This window comes from Rousettus aegyptiacus, unplaced genomic scaffold, assembly GCF_014176215.1.
Source record: "Rousettus aegyptiacus isolate mRouAeg1 unplaced genomic scaffold, mRouAeg1.p scaffold_m13_p_1, whole genome shotgun sequence".
NCBI lineage: Eukaryota > Metazoa > Chordata > Mammalia > Chiroptera > Pteropodidae > Rousettus > Rousettus aegyptiacus.
This window is the reverse complement of record NW_023416284.1, coordinates 94,472,275-94,491,103: the sequence shown is the minus strand read 5'-3', so window position 1 is coordinate 94,491,103 and position 18,829 is coordinate 94,472,275. Positions and strand designations below refer to the sequence as shown.

General features: G+C 45.7%; 1 protein-coding gene across 7 annotated transcripts; it reads right to left on the bottom strand.

Moving 5' to 3' along the window:
- Positions 1–722: 722 nt before the first annotated feature.
- Positions 723–18,466, bottom strand: PI16 (peptidase inhibitor 16). Of its 7 annotated transcripts, none has more exons than XM_036239520.1 (8): positions 16,994–18,466; positions 16,470–16,771; positions 12,670–14,034; positions 8,359–8,580; positions 6,445–6,554; positions 6,105–6,193; positions 4,969–5,514; positions 723–4,635 (listed from the first exon to the last, which is right to left on the bottom strand). In XM_036239520.1, the coding sequence occupies exons 3-8, from the start codon at positions 12,838–12,840 to the stop codon at positions 4,523–4,525; spliced, it is 1,251 nt and encodes a 416-aa protein (XP_036095413.1). In that variant the 5' UTR covers positions 12,841–14,034; positions 16,470–16,771; positions 16,994–18,466; the 3' UTR covers positions 723–4,522. The 7 variants fall into 7 exon arrangements, with proteins under 7 accessions (XP_036095413.1, XP_036095415.1, XP_016008151.2 ...); XM_036239513.1 differs by lacking the exon at positions 723–4,635 and having other exon boundaries at positions 4,663–5,514; positions 16,470–16,537; positions 16,644–16,771; XM_036239519.1 differs by lacking the exon at positions 723–4,635 and having other exon boundaries at positions 4,663–5,514; positions 16,994–17,074; positions 18,032–18,466.
- Between the last annotated feature and the right edge of the window lie 363 nt (positions 18,467–18,829).

The following is an 18,829-nucleotide window of genomic DNA, read 5'->3' as shown; positions in this document are numbered from 1 at the left end:
ACAGAAGCTTCCACAGCTGACCACTTAATAGGATCTGGGGACCAGCTTGAGAAACGGGCCCAGGAGAAGAGGAACCCCCTCTCAGGAACCCAAGTTGGATCAATATCTGAAAATCAATGTAATAGACTCTTATCCATAGAATAAAGAACAAGAGATATGTGAACATCTTAATACAAAAAATATTTGGCAGAATTCAACACCCTTTTATGTTAAGAGCATTCAAAAACCTAAGAATAGAAGAGAACCTCCTAACTTGATCAGTGGTATAACCTGATAAATGAGAAACCCACAAATAATACTGAATGGTGAAAGGCCTAATGTTTTTTCCCTAAGATCAAGAACAAGAAAAGATGTCTGCTCTTGCCACTACTCAACAATTGTACTGGAGGGACTAGCCAGGACAATTAGGCAAGGGGAAAAAAAGTTACCTAGATCAGAAAAGAAGTAAAACTATCTCTGTAGATGACATGATCTTGTATATATAAAATCCTAAAGAATCCACTAAAAATACTTCTATAAGTAATAAATGAATTCAGCAAGGTTGTAGGATACAAAATCAATATACAAAAGTCAATTGTATTTCTATACACTTGCACTTGAACAAAGTGAAAATGAAATTAATAAGAATTTCACTTATGGTAGCATCAAAAATAAAATACTTATGAGCACATTTAACAAATATTGAAAAACTTTTCGAAAACTACAAAACATTGTTGAAAGAGAGAAGACTTAAATGAATGGAAAAATATTCCATGTTCATGGATTGGAAGACTTAACATAGTTAGGATAGCAGATTATACACCATTAAAATCTCAGCTGACTTCTTTTGCAGAAATTTGACAATCTGATTCTAAAATTAATATGGAAATTCAAGGGACCCAGAATAGCCTAAAAATCTTAACAAAGTTGGAGGACTTAACACTTCTTGTTTTCAAAACTTAACTACAAAGCTACAGTAGTCAAGATGGTGTGGTACCGCATAAAGACGTATATATAGACTGATAGAATAGGATTGAGAAACCAGAAGTAAACATTTACTTTTATGGTCAAATGATTTTTGACAAGGGTAACAATTAGATGGGGAAAGAATAATCTTCAATGAAAGGTGCTGGGACAACTGGATATGTACATGCATGAGAATGAAGATTCCTATTTTATACCACATACAAATATTAACTAAAAATGGATCACAGATTTAAATGTAAGAATTAAAACTATAAAGCTCTTAGAAGAAAACAGGAATAAATCTTTGTGACCTTAGATTAGGCAGTGGTTTCTTAGCTATAACATCAAAAGGTACAAGCAACAAAATGAAAAAAGATAAATTGGACATCGTTAGAATTAAAATGTGTTCAAAGAATATTAAGAAAAATTGAAAAGACAACCCACAGTATGAGAGAAAATGTTTGCAATCATATATCTGATAAGGGACTTGTACCTAGAACATAAAATTCCAACAACTCAGTAATGAAAATACAAATATCAAATTTTTAAAATGACAAAAGAATAGACATTTCTCCAAAGGAGATATACAAAATGGCTGATAAGCACATGAACAGATGCTTGACATTGTCAGTTTTCAGGGAAATGAAAAAAACAATTACACAATAAGATGGCTATAATCAAAAAGATAAGTGTTGAAGATGTAGAGAAATTAAAACCCTAATATTATTGCTGGTGCAAATGTAAAATTGTGCAGTTACTTTGGAAAAAAAGTCTGGCTGGTCAAGAAGTTAAACATATCCTGAAAAAAAACTAAAAATAGAACTACCAGTAATTCTACTTTTGGGAATATATCCAAAGGAAACAGAAACACTAACTTGAAAAAATCTCTGCACCCCCGTATTCATAGCAGCATTATTTACAATAGCCAAGACATGGATACAATCTAAGTGTGCGTCAATCGATGAATGGATAAAGAAGATGGAGTATATATATATATAATAGAGCCATAAAAAAAAAATTCTACTTGCGAGAACATGGATGGACTATGAAGGCATTATGCTAAATAAAATTAAGTCAGAAGAAGACAAATACTGTATGATCTTATATGTGGAATCTAAAAAATCCCAAAACTCAGAGAAAGATGACACTTGTGGTTACCAAAGGCACAGGGTAGCAGGAGGGGGTAGTGGAGGAAGGAGGTCAGAAGACACAAATTCCAGTTATAAATAAGTACCAGGAATGTAATCAACATGATGACTATAGCTAACACTGTTGTAGATAGGATATATAGGAAAGTTGGTAAGAGTAAACCCTAAGAATATTCATCACAAGAAAATTTTTTCTTTCCTATCTTTATTTATATGAGAAGGATGTCAGCTAAACCTATTGTAATCATTTCACAATATATGTAAATCAAACCATCATGCTGTACACCTTAAACTTATACAGCGATTTGTTAATCATTTCTCAATAAAACTGGAAAAGTTTAACACAGTTACCATATGATCCAAAGTTACCAAAATGATACCACTCTTAGGTATCTACCCAAAAGAAATGAAAACATATGTCCACCTAAAGACTTTTACGTATTATATCAACACTATTATAATAGCCAAACAGTGGAAACAACTGAAATGTCCACTACCTGATAAATGGATAAATAAAATGTATTCCATACAATGGAAATATTACTTGGTAATAAAGAATGAAGTACTGCTCTATGCTATAACGTGAACCTTGAAAATATGCTAAGTGAAAGCCAGACACAAAAGGCTACATGTTTGTATGATTCCATGTATACAAAATGTCCAGAACAGGCAAATCCATAGAGACAATAGATTTAGTGGTTGCTGAGGGCTGGGGGTGGAGTTGGAGGGAAATTAGGGAGTGCCTGCTAATGGGTGTGGGGTTTCCTTTTAATATGATGAAATATTCCAAAATTGACCATGGTGATAACTGCACAATCTTGTGACTACACCTAAAACCATTGAGTGGTACACTTTAAATGAATGAATTTTATGTTATATGAGTTTATCTTCACAGAGAGACCTTATATTATATACACATATGGAAGGTGCACAGCCCTGGCCTGATTTGGATGCTTCCTGTGTCACTGCTCGCACTTTGACTTTGGCCTTGAGACAGTTGCTCTGCCTCTTCCCCACCAACCCCAGCTTGGTCCAAAGCCGCCTTCAGTCACCTACTGTTGCTGGCCTTAAACACATTGCACTTTCCTGCCCCATAGCACTTCCAGACAAACCTGCTGTGCTTTTCTGGGAGCGTGTCTGTGACTCCAGAGCCTTTCTCTGGACTCCTCCAAGCACCACCAAAGGTTGGCGAAGCCATGCCTGAGCTACATTTCTGACCTTGTGTCACACATGGGCCTTGCCAGCAGCACCCCTGTAAAGAGGTTGCATGCTACTCCTCAATCCTGGGCCCCAGCTCAGCCCCACTGGTGACTCCGGGATTTGGGAGTCAGTCCAGTGCCCTTGGCCTTCCCTTGGCCCTTTCCCCTTCCTGCCAGCTACTTGAAGATTTGAGTGGGTGGGAGGAGGTTTATAGGAAGGAAAGGAAAGGTGCCTCAAAAAACTAAATGGAGTATTTGGGGGAGGGGGTATGAAAAAGGGAGAGCTGCAGGTTGGTAGGGGAAGTGTCAAGCCTCTTCAGGGCCTCCCAAAGAGCCCTCCTTTGTTGCCCACCACTCCTGAGCAAAGAGACTCCAGGTACTCTTACAGAGGCTTTTTATTCAGGAGTCAGAGGCTGCTTCCCTTCCCTGTCCCTGCCTGCCCCATCCATAGAACCCCACTCAGGAGGGGCTTGTCCATCTGTTACTCACAAACCCTTTGAAACTACAAATAGGAGGAGGGAGCTACTCTAAGAGAGTCCCCTACCTGGCATAGGTAGACAACCACGGCCAGGCAGGCAAAGATCTTCCCAGAATCCCCACCTACCTCCCTGGACTGAGACAAAAGGGGCAGGAGGGGTCTGGGCCAGATGTGTAGTCCTCAGGTGGCAGCCTGAGTTTGCCACCGGCCAGGCCAAGCAGTCTGGGTGATGCCCTGCAGCCCTCCCCTTCCAGAAGGCCTTCAGTCAAGAATTGTCTTGTTTGGGGGACTGGGACAGTCTTGGGGAGATGGGAGAAGGACAGTTGACCTCTTCACCCTGGGAAGGCAGGAGGCAGTCCTGGGAACAGCTCAGGACTCAGATGGCTCCAGGAAGAGGCCAGAGGACTGGGAGGGAACAAGGGTTTCCTAGGAAGCCCTGAGATCTTCTGTCCCTAGGAGAGCAGGACCATGGCCACAGGAACACTGTTCAGAACAATCTGCAGCTAGCTGAGGGATGAACCTCCCCAGAGGCAGAGGCAGTCCTGGGGCAGTCCCAGGTGTTGGCCTGTAGAAGCCTCCTGAGGGCATAAGGGCACTGGCTTGGAGTCTGGCCAGAAGCTGGAGTGAAGGGGGCTGCTGGGCCACAGAGCAGGACCTGCCCAGGAAGCTGTGGCCTCTTGGAGAAAGACAATCCAGAGTGGGCATGAGACCAGGGTCCCCCGACCAGGCCTCGCCTTTGAGTGGTGATCCCTTCAGAAGACTGCAGCCAACACCAAAGGAAGCAGTAGTAGCAGACCCAGAAAAGGGCCCCAGATGTAACCAGGGGCTGAGTTGGGCCCTGAAGACATTTTAGGGGCCTCTGCACCTGTGGGAAGGGAGAAGGTTTGCCTCAGCCTGGAGACAGCTCTACCTGACCTCCCACCCACCCCACCAGGCATGCAAGTGGGGGTCCAGCAGCCAGGAAGGAAGCTCCTACTCGGAGGGTGCATGCCCTACCACGCCTATGCTGCCTATGTTGGGGGCAGGGTGCTGACAATCTGGAGTCAGGGGGGAGGGTAGGATGGACACTATAGGCCTTAACTTGCAAGGACAACTAACTGCTGGGCCAAGATATTAGTGGTGGCAGAGATATCGGGGAAGTTGAGTAGGGACTTGGAGAGGGTGTCCCCCAAGTGGTCCAGCGTGGCAGACAGCTCACCTGGTTCATTCTGGACTAGAGAAACTGAGACCAAAACCTCACTGGACAAAGGCGACTCAGCCTCAGCCTTGCCCTCCTCCTGGGAGTGGGATAGTGGCTCCTGTGTCCCTGTCAGGGACATCTTGGGGTGCAGAGAACTCTTTGGGCTCCTGGAGGACATTCTTGTCCTGCTGGCCTCTTTGTCTGCCAATTTGAAGACGGGATCCTGTGTCAATTTGGGGGAGGTAGCTGGCCCCTCATCCAAGAAGATCGGCCTGAGTATTTCAATAAAGGAGGGGTCCTCAGTTGTTAAGGAAGGTGGAGCGTCTGTTGCCATGGAGGAGGGGCCTTCCGTTGCTAAGGAAGATGGTGCCGTGGTCTCTACAGCAGGTAGAGCTTTGGTTGCCAGGGAGTCTGAGACCTCCGTTACCAAGAATGGAGTTTCTGTTGTTAGGAAAGAAGAAGTACTCGCTTTCCTAGAGTCTGAAGCTTCAGTTACCGAAGAAGATGGGGCCTCAGTTACCAAATAAGGCAAGTCCTGAGACTCTTCTGGGCCTCTGATAGGTTCTGATAAGAGAGATAAGGCCTGGCATTAGTGTTACAAGCTGGACCCCATATCCCTCACCCCACCGCAATCAAGGCGAAGCGACAAACGTCCTATGACAACACACAAACACACATACTCTCTCCAGCGAATATATCCCTAACTAATACTAAATGCTCCTCCATTTACCTCCTTATCCACCTCTTCCTCTCTCTGCACTCACACTTCCACTTTTTCAGGAGACTTCTCCAGCTGGATTCCTGTTAACACTCCGACCACGCCCACCAGTCGGCTCCGCCCACCCAGGCTTTCGCTATCTGGCCACGCCCACCTCGCCCGGAGCCTGGGAGCCGCTGGACTCATCTCTACCCTCGGCTTGGAGGGTCTAAATCCTGTCTCTTGGAATGACAAGGCGCCACAATAGCTGCGCAAGGAGGGCAAAACAGGCTTGGGAACCCGGATGGGGAGGGACCGCCGAGGGCCCTTGGAAGTTGCGTCCAGCTGGGCCTTTCCCTGCCCACGCACCGCTCTGGAGCCAGGAGAGGCTCGGGCCTATCCAGTGGATGTCCTTTCCCTCCCCTTCTTCGCCCTCCCCAGTCCATCCCCAACTCACCACAGACGGAGTTCTCACACCGGTAGCCGGAGGGACATTGGGAACACGGATGCCCCTCCTGGTAGGGCTTCTGCCCCTTCACATTCCCTCTGTAGGAGGCGAGGAAAATGCTGGAGGTCCGTGGCAGACCCTGACCCTACCCCTGATACACACGCCTAGCTCGAAAGGGCCTCTGGCTCTTACATGCCCACAACTAACTTGCTGGGCCAATGGGAGAAGATTCCCATCGGTAACTTTGCAACCCCCCTAAGGTATAGGTCATAGGCTCCAGATTGGCCCCCTCCTGCTTGCCTAGACTGCGTCCAACTCAGCCCTCCCTATAGGGCTCCCTTGTACTCACGGGGGCTCATAGTTGCAAACCAGCAAATGGATATTGGTCTCCTCAACGCCCTGCAGCTTCTCACAGAAGTGGGCACCACAGCCAATCCTCTCTGTCTTGGCCCAGACCACCTGAAGAAGGACAAATCCAACAGTTTACCCTGGGTAGGATGGCCTCTAGTTGGTGTCTCTTTAGACCAAGTAGGGAGAGGAAGAAGCCTTATAGCCTGTTAGATATGAACCCCTGAGGACATGCAGCTTCAGGACAACTCTGAACAAAGGATTTGAGGGAGATTGTTCTGAAGAGTCTACTCTCCCTTGCCAACCACATGCACCATTTCGTCAGGCCTCTCTTTCTCTGAAAACTTTCCCTCTCTTCCTCTGAAAACCTTCTCTTTTGATATACCTTCATGAATTCTTCCTAGAGGCTCTTGCATTTTAAACTAGGGGTATATCCAAAGGAATTAATCTCAAATGAGAGAATCTTAAACATCAGCAACAAGTAAAATCCAAGGTAGGGAACAGGAAGAGCCGTTTTGGAAACAAAACTTCCCCCAAATCACAAGGAAGCAGGGACTTGCTCTGCAGTCTCTAAGTGTGTATCTCCTAGCTGCTTAGAAGTTCTGGCTTAGGTATAAAATTTTAAGTCAAAACAACCTTTGTTCACCGCCATGGGCTTAGACCAGCAACCTCCTCTTGTTATTTCTTGGCCCAGTTGGCCTAGGAGTCACTCAAACTTAGGCCAGATTTTGCTATGAGATCTGGTTCTGGCTGTTAATTCTGCACACCCTTCAGGATTGGGGTCTTTCCACTTGAATCAGCCGATGGTCCCCCAGGTACCACTGTTGAGTGTCTCCCAGGCAGAAATCACCCGAGAACACACACTCAGGCCTACAGAAGGCTGAGATGGAGATGGGGCAGACCCACTCCTGCTGGGCACAGACTGCAATCCTAGAGGAGAATGTGTGTGAGGGGGAGGGCGGAGCAGGAGAGCTGGCAGGGTATACAGGGGAGGGGGCAGGGAGGGCTGATACACCCTCACAACTTCCTGATCTGGGTGAGTGATGTTGGGGTTTCCTGACCTAAAGATTAGCACTAAAAATACCACCCAAAAGAGGCACCAGAATATCGAATTGGTGAATATGGGTGGGAGGATGATTGGTTTATTTTCCTTTGTCTTTTTAAAAATCTTATCTTCACCTTATTATTTGAACAACAAACACTGGGAGGAGGGGAAAAAAAAGAATTCGGTAATACTAATGTTAATTCCCCTACACACACACACACACACACACACACCCTTATTCCTCTTAAATGCAAACTGAAACTTTCAAAATGCAGAATCCCGACATCAGTAAAAGGTGATGGTGAGGCAGGACGTGCTCTCAGAAGCCTCCCTGAAACCTTCCCTCAGTGACACTTTGCTCTTATTTACAGTGTTTAAAAGCAAAAGAAAAATTAAGCAAACAAAATTGGGTGCTTTATCATCCTCTGGCAGATTAGAAGCATCAACTTAGGCACCGTGAGAAAAGCCAAAAGAAAGACAGTGAAAGAGAAGACAGAAGCCGGGTGGGGAACTTACTGCTGGGGCAAAAGCTCTGCATAACTCGGGCTGGAGGACAGGCCTGCTACTGTCCAGGAAACAGGCCCTGAGACCCCTAACTGAGGTCTCTTCAGTAGCAGCAGGCCGAAAGCGATGGCCTCGGCTTTCAGATTGTGGTTTTTAAAGAATAAACTGAAAATGGTTTAGTCATTTTGAGAAGCCGACTTCGTCAGAGGCCTGGACAACCATTAACTACTCTGGAAAGATGACTTTCATGAAGGATTTTAGGGAGCTTAGAGTGTGGACTAAAGGACTCGCGGGTGAAGGGACAGGTGGCCCTGTCTTGTATCGCCCACTGCTCGTGCGGCCCCGCCCACCCGCCGGCCCTCGCACCTGCGTGTAGTGGCCGCACATCTGGCCTGGGTCGCAGGTGGCGGTGCTGAGGTTGTAGTGCTCGCGCTCAAGGTACCACTCCTCCACAGCCAGCGGCACGTCCATGCCCTCATCCGTGATGGCGAAGAGGTTCTCGCCCCGTCTTCCACGCTCTTTGTTGTGTCCCCACACACACTCCTGCGCGTAAGCCTTAGCAAAAGCAGCCAGCTCCTCGTCCCACCTCTGCAAGACAGGGACAGGTCAGGAAAGGAGATGAGGACACCTTGGGCTTGATAGAGGCGAGAGGGAGGGGGTGGGAGAAGGAGGTGAGGATGCCCGCAATTCTGAACAGAGAAGTAGGTTGAGGATTTCGTCAGGGCCTTTGGAGGCAGGAGACCCTCCCTCCTTAGTAGGATGACTTTTAGTCATATCTGGAAAAGGTCTCTGCTCCTGGTGTCCCGGTGGACTTCTGTGGGGAACGCAAGGGTGCCGCCCCAGGCGGTGGAGTTAGCTAGACTCAGGACCATTCACCAGCTGTGTAATTTTGGACAGATTCCCTAACCTTTCTGAACTCACAGGACGTTCAGAAGAGTAAATATTAATACGAACATTCTTCTGTGAGGAAGGTGGGCAGTGATGCCCCTGTCTACCTGCCGGAACTGCTTTGAAAACCACAAGATGTCCAGTGAGATGTTCAGTGGCTGGGTTGTTTATTCAGCCATGCCTCTGCCCCTATCCATTCACCATAAATCTGACTTGGGGGTCAGCACCCCTCTCTCAGCTTCCACTCTCCCCTTAGAATAGCCCAGCCCCCATGGCTTTACCAGCTGCAGCCTTCCATCCTGAGTGCTCCTCCCAAGGGCTCTCAATTCTTGTCAACTGACGACCCCTTTCCCCCCGCCAAAATTATGTGCCTCTGTACGACCCTCACTGAGAGGCCTCTTTTTAGAGCTTCAGTGGCCCAAAGAACTGTCACATTGCAAAGGCAGCGTTCTCCAGTGGGGACCTCAGGTGAGACAGCGAGAGGAGGCATTTTAGGTTGGGGGGGGGCCTCTGAGGTTCTCTGTCCCTGGCTGGGAGGACAGGCTCAGTGTGGGTGGGAAGAGGGATTAACAAGGCATCCGACCAAAGGATTGAGGAAAGAGGCCTGGATCCCATTAAACTTTGTCCTGGCCTCTCCTGGAAAGGGATTGCCTGGCGGTAACTCTTGCTCCACCCTCTGGGGGCCCATCCAGCTGTGGGAGCCAGACAGCCCATAAAGCTCCAAGAGCTGGGGTGACCCTGAGGGAAGGAGGCTGTGTGGCCACGCCCACTCTCTCCCCACCGGAGGGTTTCAGGAGCAGCTGCCTGGGGTGGGGATGGGAGCGCTGCCATGGGAAGAGCCCCACTGCCATGACTGGGCTTTTTTTGGTCCCAAATCACTGGTCCCTGAGGTTCTCTCAAACTCTGGTAACAGTGGGAGACAGGGAGAGGGAAAGGGGCAGGGTGCTGGGGACCAAGATCAAAACGTCTGGGATGACCTGCAAGACTCCAGACTAGACTATAAGCTCCTTCGGGGAAGGACAGTGTGTATCCCCACTGTCCGGCACGGTGCTGGCATATAGCGGGTACTCAACAGACATTTATTTGTCAAATGATCACTGAGACAGGGCCCTGCTTGAAGCAGTATCCCCTACAGAGCCAGGCTGTCACTTCCATTCTGACTAGATGCCTGGAGTCCCACGATTAGAGAGTTATTCCCTTGGGATTTAAGTCTTCTCAGTGGTCTAGAGACCGTTAGGGAGCTTCAAGAGTCATGGCACCCACCTGTATTGGCTGCATGGTCACCATCTGAAAGCAATTCATTCACTCGCTCACTAACTCTCTCATTCATTCATTCAACAGTCCTGGGCGCCATGCCAGCCCTGGGATGACAGCAAAGACCAAGAAGCCATGTTGTCATAAACTGTTAATTGGGTGACCATGTGGGAAATGAAAAGTATACATGGGTAGAATGCAGGCATCAAAGAGAGCCATTAGCTCAACCTATGGGTAGAGAAAGAGACAGTAAGCTAAGCGTCAGAAGATGAGGCATTGGCCAGTGGAGAGGAGAAAGGCATCCTGAGAAGGCACTACATGAGCAAAGTCAGGGAGGTGAGAAACAGATTTTTGGTTGGGGGAAAGATAAGCTATTCGGGTTACTGAAGGAGAAAGTGAGCAGGAGAGGAGGCTGGAGATGTAGGCAGGGGCCAGACACACAAAGAGGTTTCTCAGGAGGTGAAGCTTTATCCCAAGGCACTAGGGAGCCCCATCGAAGAGTCTTGAGTAGGGTCGAGCCTGTGTGTCAGATCATTCATTTTGGTAGCAGAGGCCAGAGGCTGGGGAAGCCATTAGAGGCTGTTTGTTCTAGGAGTCCTTGGGAGAGGAAATGAAAGACTGAACCAGGCTTGTGCCAAAGCGATTGGGTGGGCGGAGGGTAGGCTTCAAAGGAAACCGAACCTTCTGGGAGGTAAAAGTGGTGATGATTAAATGTGGAGGCTGAGGAAGAAAGAAGAGTCCACAATAATCCCCACCTGCCTCACCCTGGATCCATTCTTTCTTTCGTTAATCCCTTACTGAGCACTTACTACTTGTCAGGCACTGTTCTAAGTGCTTTACACATATTCACTCATTTAATTCTTACAACCACCCTGCAAGGGAGTTGTTATGCTATCATCCTAATTTACAGATAAGGAAGCTGGGCACAGAGAGGTTTAGTAACTAGGCTGAGGTCACACAGCTAATAAAGGGCAAAGTTAAGATGTGAACCCATACCATATGGCTCCTGAGTCTCTGCATTTGCCACTGCTGAGGTTACACCTGAGCCTTGTTCCCACCAGGCAGCAACATATCCCCTCAATCTCTGAATCGCTTTCTGGAATGTTGCCCCACACCTGAGATCCACCTCTGTTCACAAAGCAGCTCCCAGCTTGTGTAGCCCCCCAGTCTCGGCCAGCAAGACTGTAGGGCATCAAGGATCGACAGATGGGGAAACAGAGGCCCAACACTGAGTTTCAGGCTCCACTCACGGAGTTGCTGGCAGAGCTGGTACCAGCATCCAGGGCTCCTGACTTGTCTGCAGTCCCTGGTTGCTCAGTGGTGGTGGTGGTGGTGGTGGTGGTGGTGGTGGTGTGTGTGTGTGTGTGTAGAGCCCCTCCAAGATCTTTTTCATGTGTCATCCTGTCTGACTCTCAGGGCAGGGATGCCGTGGATCAGGAAACTGAGGCTTTGACAGTAAAGGGGCCCACCAAAATCACTTTGCAATACTGGACAGAGTTGTTAGAACTCGAGTCTTGGACACCCAGGCTCACTGCTGTGTTCCCCAGGTGTGACCTTGCTCTCAGGCACCATCTATGGCTCCCTGGACACTGACCATCAACTTCCCAGGCCACTTGAGGGAGGGCAGGAATGGGGGTAAATTTCTCACTTTATCTCTTTTAATCCTGAGCACAAACATTCTGTCCCTAACACTGCCATCAGATAACTCTCCCTCCCTGACAAGAGGTAACCACTTCCCTGCCTTGAATCTGGCTGTTTTCATGTGTAGGCAAGTCCATGTATGTTTGCTACATTGGCATGTGTTCACACCTGTATACAACACTATTTTAAACTTGATGTAAATATCTCCTACTGTGTCTATATATAGAGTCTTACATCTGTGAAATTCAGTACATGTTGATATATATATATATATAGCTCTAATTACAACCCCATTTTACAGATGAGAGACTGAGGATCCTTACTATGTTAAGGGACTCACCCCAAATCATGGGTCTTGTAGGTGGCGGAGACAGAATTTAAACTGTATGATCCAGAGTGCTCTCTGCTTCTGCTTCCTGCTCTCCCTACTTCCTCACTACCTCCCTACAACCCAGAGGCCTGGACCCATCCTCTACTATGTTTCCTCTTCTCATTTCCTTGGAAGGCTTCTGAAAGACCGTTGTCAGTTGTCACCATTGTCACCAAGGCGTTAGGAGTTTCCTGTGTTCCACCTCCCAGGGGGCACATGCATTTTAGGAAGCACTGGGAAGGGGTCATTGGGGTGGGCAGCTGGGGCATTCAGACCTGGCTCTATCAGCTCTTTGATCTGCAAGCCCCTGAGAGACCAGCTTGTCCCTCTGAGCCTCAGTTTCCTCAATTGTATAATGGAGCTTCTCATGGGGACCTATGAATTGTATAATATCAGAGGCTCTGTCACTGGCCCAAGAGCCGAGTCTCTGAGATGGCTTCAGCTAAGGGATGGGAGAGACTGGTGGGGAGCCTTGCCCAGCACCCCTTCGGTCCCGGCAGGTGAGTGCCCCTGGCCACACTCACCATTTGCAGCATGTTGGCGGCTGGTGGGGACACTTGGGCTCGGTAAAGGTTGTGCAGCTCCACCATCACACGTTTCTCATCATCACTGAGTGCTCCGGCAAGGCCTGTGGTGGCCGCCAGCAGTAGCAGTGGCAGCAGCAAAAGCGCCAGGAGACTGCGGGAGCTGTGCATGGTGACCAGTCCTCTCTGCCTCTCCCATCCAGGGGTCTGGCAGCTGGATTTAAAGTCCTTCCCACACAAGCACCACCCTGGCTGGGGTGGCGGGAGGGGCTGTCTGGAGGCCTGGCCAGGCTCACACGATGTCTTAGGGAGGGCTGGGTGCTTGGGTCCCGACCAGAGTTGAGTCCGCTCCCAATCATTTATTTCCCCTCAGAGTCCTTGGAAAAAGACTCCTTTCTCTTGGTAACAGGGGCTCAGTCCAAGAACTGTGTGAGTGCTGTAGTCCTTCCCAAGTTGTGGACAGGTCCTCCAGGGGCAAAAGTACAGTAACCTCTGCAGAGATCATCCCCACTGAGTGCTGAAGGCAGATAGGAGGAAAGAAACCACATGGACCCTATCCCTTAAAGGACTGGGCAAGAAAAAGAGGGCAGGTGGCTTGTGGAAGGATGGAGAAGAACAAGAAGTATTTGGTAAAGGTCGAGCCAACCTAAGTCTGAATCCTGGTTCTGCTTCTTTGCTAGCTATGTTTTTGGATATTTTCTCAACTGAATCAGTGACAATAATAATACCTACCTCATAGGGCTTGAAAGAGGATTAAATGAGATCAAATGTATGTAAAGCACTCAGTACATTATCTGGCACATACTAGGCCCTCAGTAACAGTAGACAACAATCACACACATGACATGGCCTTGGCTAGCTCCCAGCTCCGTGGGGAGGTAGGACTCTTGCTTATCAGAGGAGGGACTGAGGTATTTCTCATTCTAGCTGTGTCCTGGAATGGGATTTTTCACTATGGATAAAATTTTGACTTCCATATATACCCCTGTGAGTGCATGTTCTTGAGGAGCTCGTTTGAAAGTGAGATGCTGGGACCACTTCAGCTCTGAATATGTAGAAAATAGATGTATCTGTTTTTGAAATCAAGAGAGAGCAGAAAAGTAGAGGGGTGAGTGAGCTGATGCAGCAGGAGCTGAGGGGAGGGTATCAGAAGAGAAATAGGCCCAGTGGCCAAGCACTTGCATTGTAATGACCATGCAGGAGCAGGGACCGAGGTCTCGGCCTTCATGAGGCAGGAAGCTGGAACCAATACTGCTGAGTTCAACTAGGACCCTTGAAGCCTGCACTCCCAGTGAATAGGGACCTGGAAAAAGCTTGCTCATTGGCTTTGGAAGATGGCAAGAAAACCTGTCACTGCTCAGGACTCTGGGTAAAAACAAAAGTAAAACAAAAACAACTTGGATTCAAAAACAAACAAAACTATTAGCACTAATTTAAAAATTCAGCAACGTTGCACAATACAAAGTCAACACACAAAAACAAGTTGTTTTTCTATATACTAACAATGAACAATCCAAAAAGAAAATTAATAATTCCATTTACGAAAGCAATAAAAAGAACAAAATACTTAGAAATAAACTTAACCAAGGAGGCAAAAGACTTAGTACATTGAAAAATACAAAACATTGCTGAAAGAAACTAAAAAAGACACAAAGAAGTATAAAGACATCCTATATTCATGGACTAGAAGTTAATACTACACAAAGCAATCTATAGATTCAATGCTATCAAAATCCCAGTGATAATTTTTTGTAGAAATAAAAAGACCATCTCAAAAAATCATGTGGAATCTCAAGAAACCCCAATTAGCCCCCCCCCCCAAAAAAAGCATAATTAAGAAAAATAAATTTGGAGGCCTAACACTTCCTGATACTAACTACAAAGCTACAGTAATCAAAACAGTGTGGTACTGGCACAGAGACAGATATATTACATCAGTGGAATAGAATATAGAGCCCAGAAATAAGCTCATGCACATATGATCAAATGATTTTTAGCAAGGCCGCCAAGACTATTTGATGAAGAAAGGACAGTATTTTCAAGAATTGATGTTTGGAAAACTGGATATCCACATGCAAAAGAATGAAGTTGGTCTCTTACTTTACACCATCTACAAAAATTAACTCAAAATGGATCAAAGACTTACACATAAAAAGCTAAAACAATAAAACCCTTAGAAGAAAATACAGGGGGGAAACTTGCTAACATTGGGTTTGGCAAAGATTTTTTGGCTATGACACCAAACACATAGGCAATGAAGAAAATATAGGTAAATTGGACTTAATTAAAATTAAAAACTTTTGTGTCTTATAGGATGCAATCAATTGAATGAAAAGGCAACCCACGGAATAGGAGAAAATATTTTCAAATCATATATTTGATTAGGTATTAATCTCCAGACTATATAAAGAACTCCTACAACTCAACAACAAAACACTTGAACAATCTGATTTAAAAATGGGCAGAGGATTTGAAGACATTTCTCCAAAGAAGACATACAAGTGGCCAAAAGGCACATGAAAAGATGTTATGTTCAAGGTCATTAGTCATTAGGGAAATACAAATCAAAGTCACAATGAGTTATCACTTCACACTCATTAGAATGACTATTATAAAAAACAAACAAACAAATTAAAAAAACAACAACAACAACTATAAAGCAACCCAGAAAATAGCAAGTGTTGGCAAGGATATAGTGAAATTGGAATCCTAGTGCATTGCTTCTGGGGATGTAAAATGATGCAGCAGCTATGGAAGATATTATGATGGTTCCTCAAAAAAATTAAACAGAACTAATTTATGATCCAGTAAAATAATTTAACATGGATTCGAATGGTATTTGTACACCAATGTTCATAGCAGCACTATTCACAAGAGCCAAAAGATGGAAACAACCTAACTGTCCATCAGTGGATGGATGGATAAACAAAATGTGGTATATACATACAATGGAATATTATTCAGCCTTTGAAAGGAAGGAAATTTTGACCCATGCTACAACCTGGATAAACCTTAAAGACATTATGCTAAATGAAAGAAGCCAGACACAAAAGGACAAATATTGTACGATTCTACTTATAGGGACCTAGAGTGATCAATTTTTATAGAGACAGCAAGTAGATTCATAGAGACAGAAAATAGAATGGCAGTTTCCTGGGGCCGGAGGAGAAGTAAATGAGTTATTTTTCAATGGGTACATAGTTTCAGTTTGGAAAGATGAAAAGTTCTAGAAATGAATAGTGGGGATGGTTGCACACATGAATGTACTTAATGCCACTAAACCATATGCATAAAAAGGGTTAAAATAGTAAATTTTATGTTTTATATATATATTAGCCCAATAAGTCAATAAAGAATTTTGGGAATTCTTAAATTAGTTCAGAGTGAGTTGGCTTAAGTAGTGGTAGGGGGGTAGTTTCTGCCAAAGGGGTTTTCACAACCCAGCCACTTGGGCTATCCATGAGAGGAAAAAATTCCCCAGCTTAGCTCACAATCAGAAATTATAAAACACATGAGGAACTGAGCTACCGTGAGCAACAGAATATAACACAAATGAGAGGATCTCTGATTTCAAAACTTGAAATAATAGAACAGTCTGGAAGACTTTCAAATAACTATATTTAAAATGATTCAGGAGATAAATGGGTAGCTGAAGAAGGAAGAAAGAAGGCTTCAGAGGTAGAGTGGGAGAGAATTAGAAGAGTTCAGGACAATAAGTTAGTCTGTGGGAAGGAACAGAAGCTATTGGGGAAAAGTCAGAGTGGAGGAGAGAAGACTAACAGAGACCAAATTAGACTTACAGCTCAGCCGACTGGGCAGCTTTCCCAGGATATTTAGCTCATGAAGCTGTGAGATGGGTATCTTTCCTCTGTAGACAGGAGAACTTGGTGAGTTCCTAGCAGCTTGGGCTTGAGATAGAAATAAGGAGACTGAGAAGAAAACATAGACTTCCCAGAAAGTGAAAGTGCTAAGACCTGGCCTGGGGGTTGCTGGACTCAGGAGTGGGAAGGACACAGTTCTCAGACACGTCCTGGGCAGAAGCAGGTACTGGCACTACAGGCTGCCCTGGTGTGGTTACCTCCGTGGCCTCTGCCTGGTTCCCCTACAGCAGAGAAAAATAACTTTATTGGCTCAGCATAATGGGCAGCATTCATTCATTCATTCATTCATTCATTCATTCATTCATTCAACAAAGATTCACAGAGCTCCATTGTGCCAGGTGCTGAGCTGGGTGAATAAGACAAACCCAATCCCTGCTGTCATAAAGCAGAAGATCCGCACAAAAACATATTTAGAGTGCTGTGAATAAGAATGTGGGGCTTACCAGTTGGGTGGCCACAGGCAAGTTATTTCCCTGACGGCTGGCATCAGTTTCGTCATCTGTAAATTGGGCTTAGAACGGAACCTATCTCATAGAATGGTTGAGAGCATCAAATAAGTTAGTACATGGAGAGAGCTTGGGATGGTGCCTGGCATAAACTGAACGCTCATTGAGTTAGCCAATATGAGTGTATTCTTACTCTTATTCTTATTCTTATTCTTATTCTTATTCTTATTCTTATTCTTATTCTTATTCTTATTCATTACAGATGGGAAAGTTTACAGGGCCTCAAGTTATAGCAGAGGAGTAAAGCACAGCAGCCTGGCCTGGCTTTTTCACTGGGGAGAAGCCCCCTTGGCCTGTGGAAGCTCACAGCTGGAAGGGGAGGACACATCTCTGAGGGACAGGGCCACTGGCGTGAGTGGTGCCAGGACGTATGTACTGGGGGAGGCAGGGAAGGAGGAGCAGCCTGGTTTGCTTAAGAGGGGAGGGTGAGTTTGGCACAGAGACTGGCGAAGACCGGAGCCAGTGCAAATGTTTGGGGACCAAGGGTGCGCAGCCAGAGCACCCCACTCTGCATGTGCACTTTCTGTTGCCACATGAGTGATCTCATTTACTCCTCATATGACAGCTCTGAGGTAGGTCTCACGATCACCACACACAAGGAGACTGATGCTCAGAGAGGTAAGGTGATTCCTTAACGTTGGGGTGGGGGTGACAGTGCAGTAACGGAGGGTGGGACCAGAGCCTGGGAACTGCCGCTACAGAAAGAGGGAGGTTGGGGACAAGCAGATGAGGGAGAGAGAGGGATGGAGGACATGAAATTAGAAGAAGGGAACTGAGAGGGAGGGATGACAGAACCAGGCACATGGAGCACTGGCTGTGGTTTAAAACTATGTTTTTCTCTATAAACCACGACTCAGAGGAAGTAGAGATTTCTTTTGAATTATTATCTATAGCTATTTTAAATAGTTTCATTTGAATAGCAGTATAACTCCGCCACAAAAAAAAAATTAAGTCAAAGAGCTGGGAAAATTCCACCTCTAGTATTTGTTTCTAACATTTGAGAGGGCGCTACTCAGTGTGGTCCATGGCCCGGTGCCATTCTGCCAGATATTCATTCCTGCTCCTTGGCACAACAGGTGTAGAAAACAAGAGGGAGCGTTGAGGAAGTCCCACAGCAGTCTGACATAGTTGTTTTATGTCTGTTGAATCTGTGATTTAAAAATAGGGGATTATATTTTGTGTATCTACTTCTCATTTTATTTTAAAAATAATTTTTAAACATTTTATTTTGAAAGAATTATAGACTCACCAAAAGTCACAAAAGGAATACAAAGAGTTCCAAGAACCCTTTACCTAGCTTCCTCCAAAGGCGACATCGTATATAATTGTGGCGTAATATCGAAACCAGAAAATTGACATTGGTACAATATTATTAAGTGATATCAGACCTAATTCAGATTTCACTCACCTATGTATGCATACACCTGGATATATGTGTGTGCATATACATGTGCACGTGTGTAGTTCTGTGCAATTTGATCTCAGATTCATGTTGTCATCATGACAACCAAGATACAGAACTTAAAGGAACTCCCTCCCGTTATCCCTTTATAGCTGCATTCCCACCCCTAACCCTGTCCTCTGGCAACCACTACTTCTGTTCTCTACAGCTATAGTTTCATCGTTTGAAGAATATTATGTAAATGGCACCACATATCATGTAACCATCAGGGACTGGCTTTTTCACTAAATGTCCTAGAGATCCATCCAGGTTGTTGCATGTACCAGTAGCTCATTCCGTTATATGGCTGAATAGTATTCCATGGTATAGAT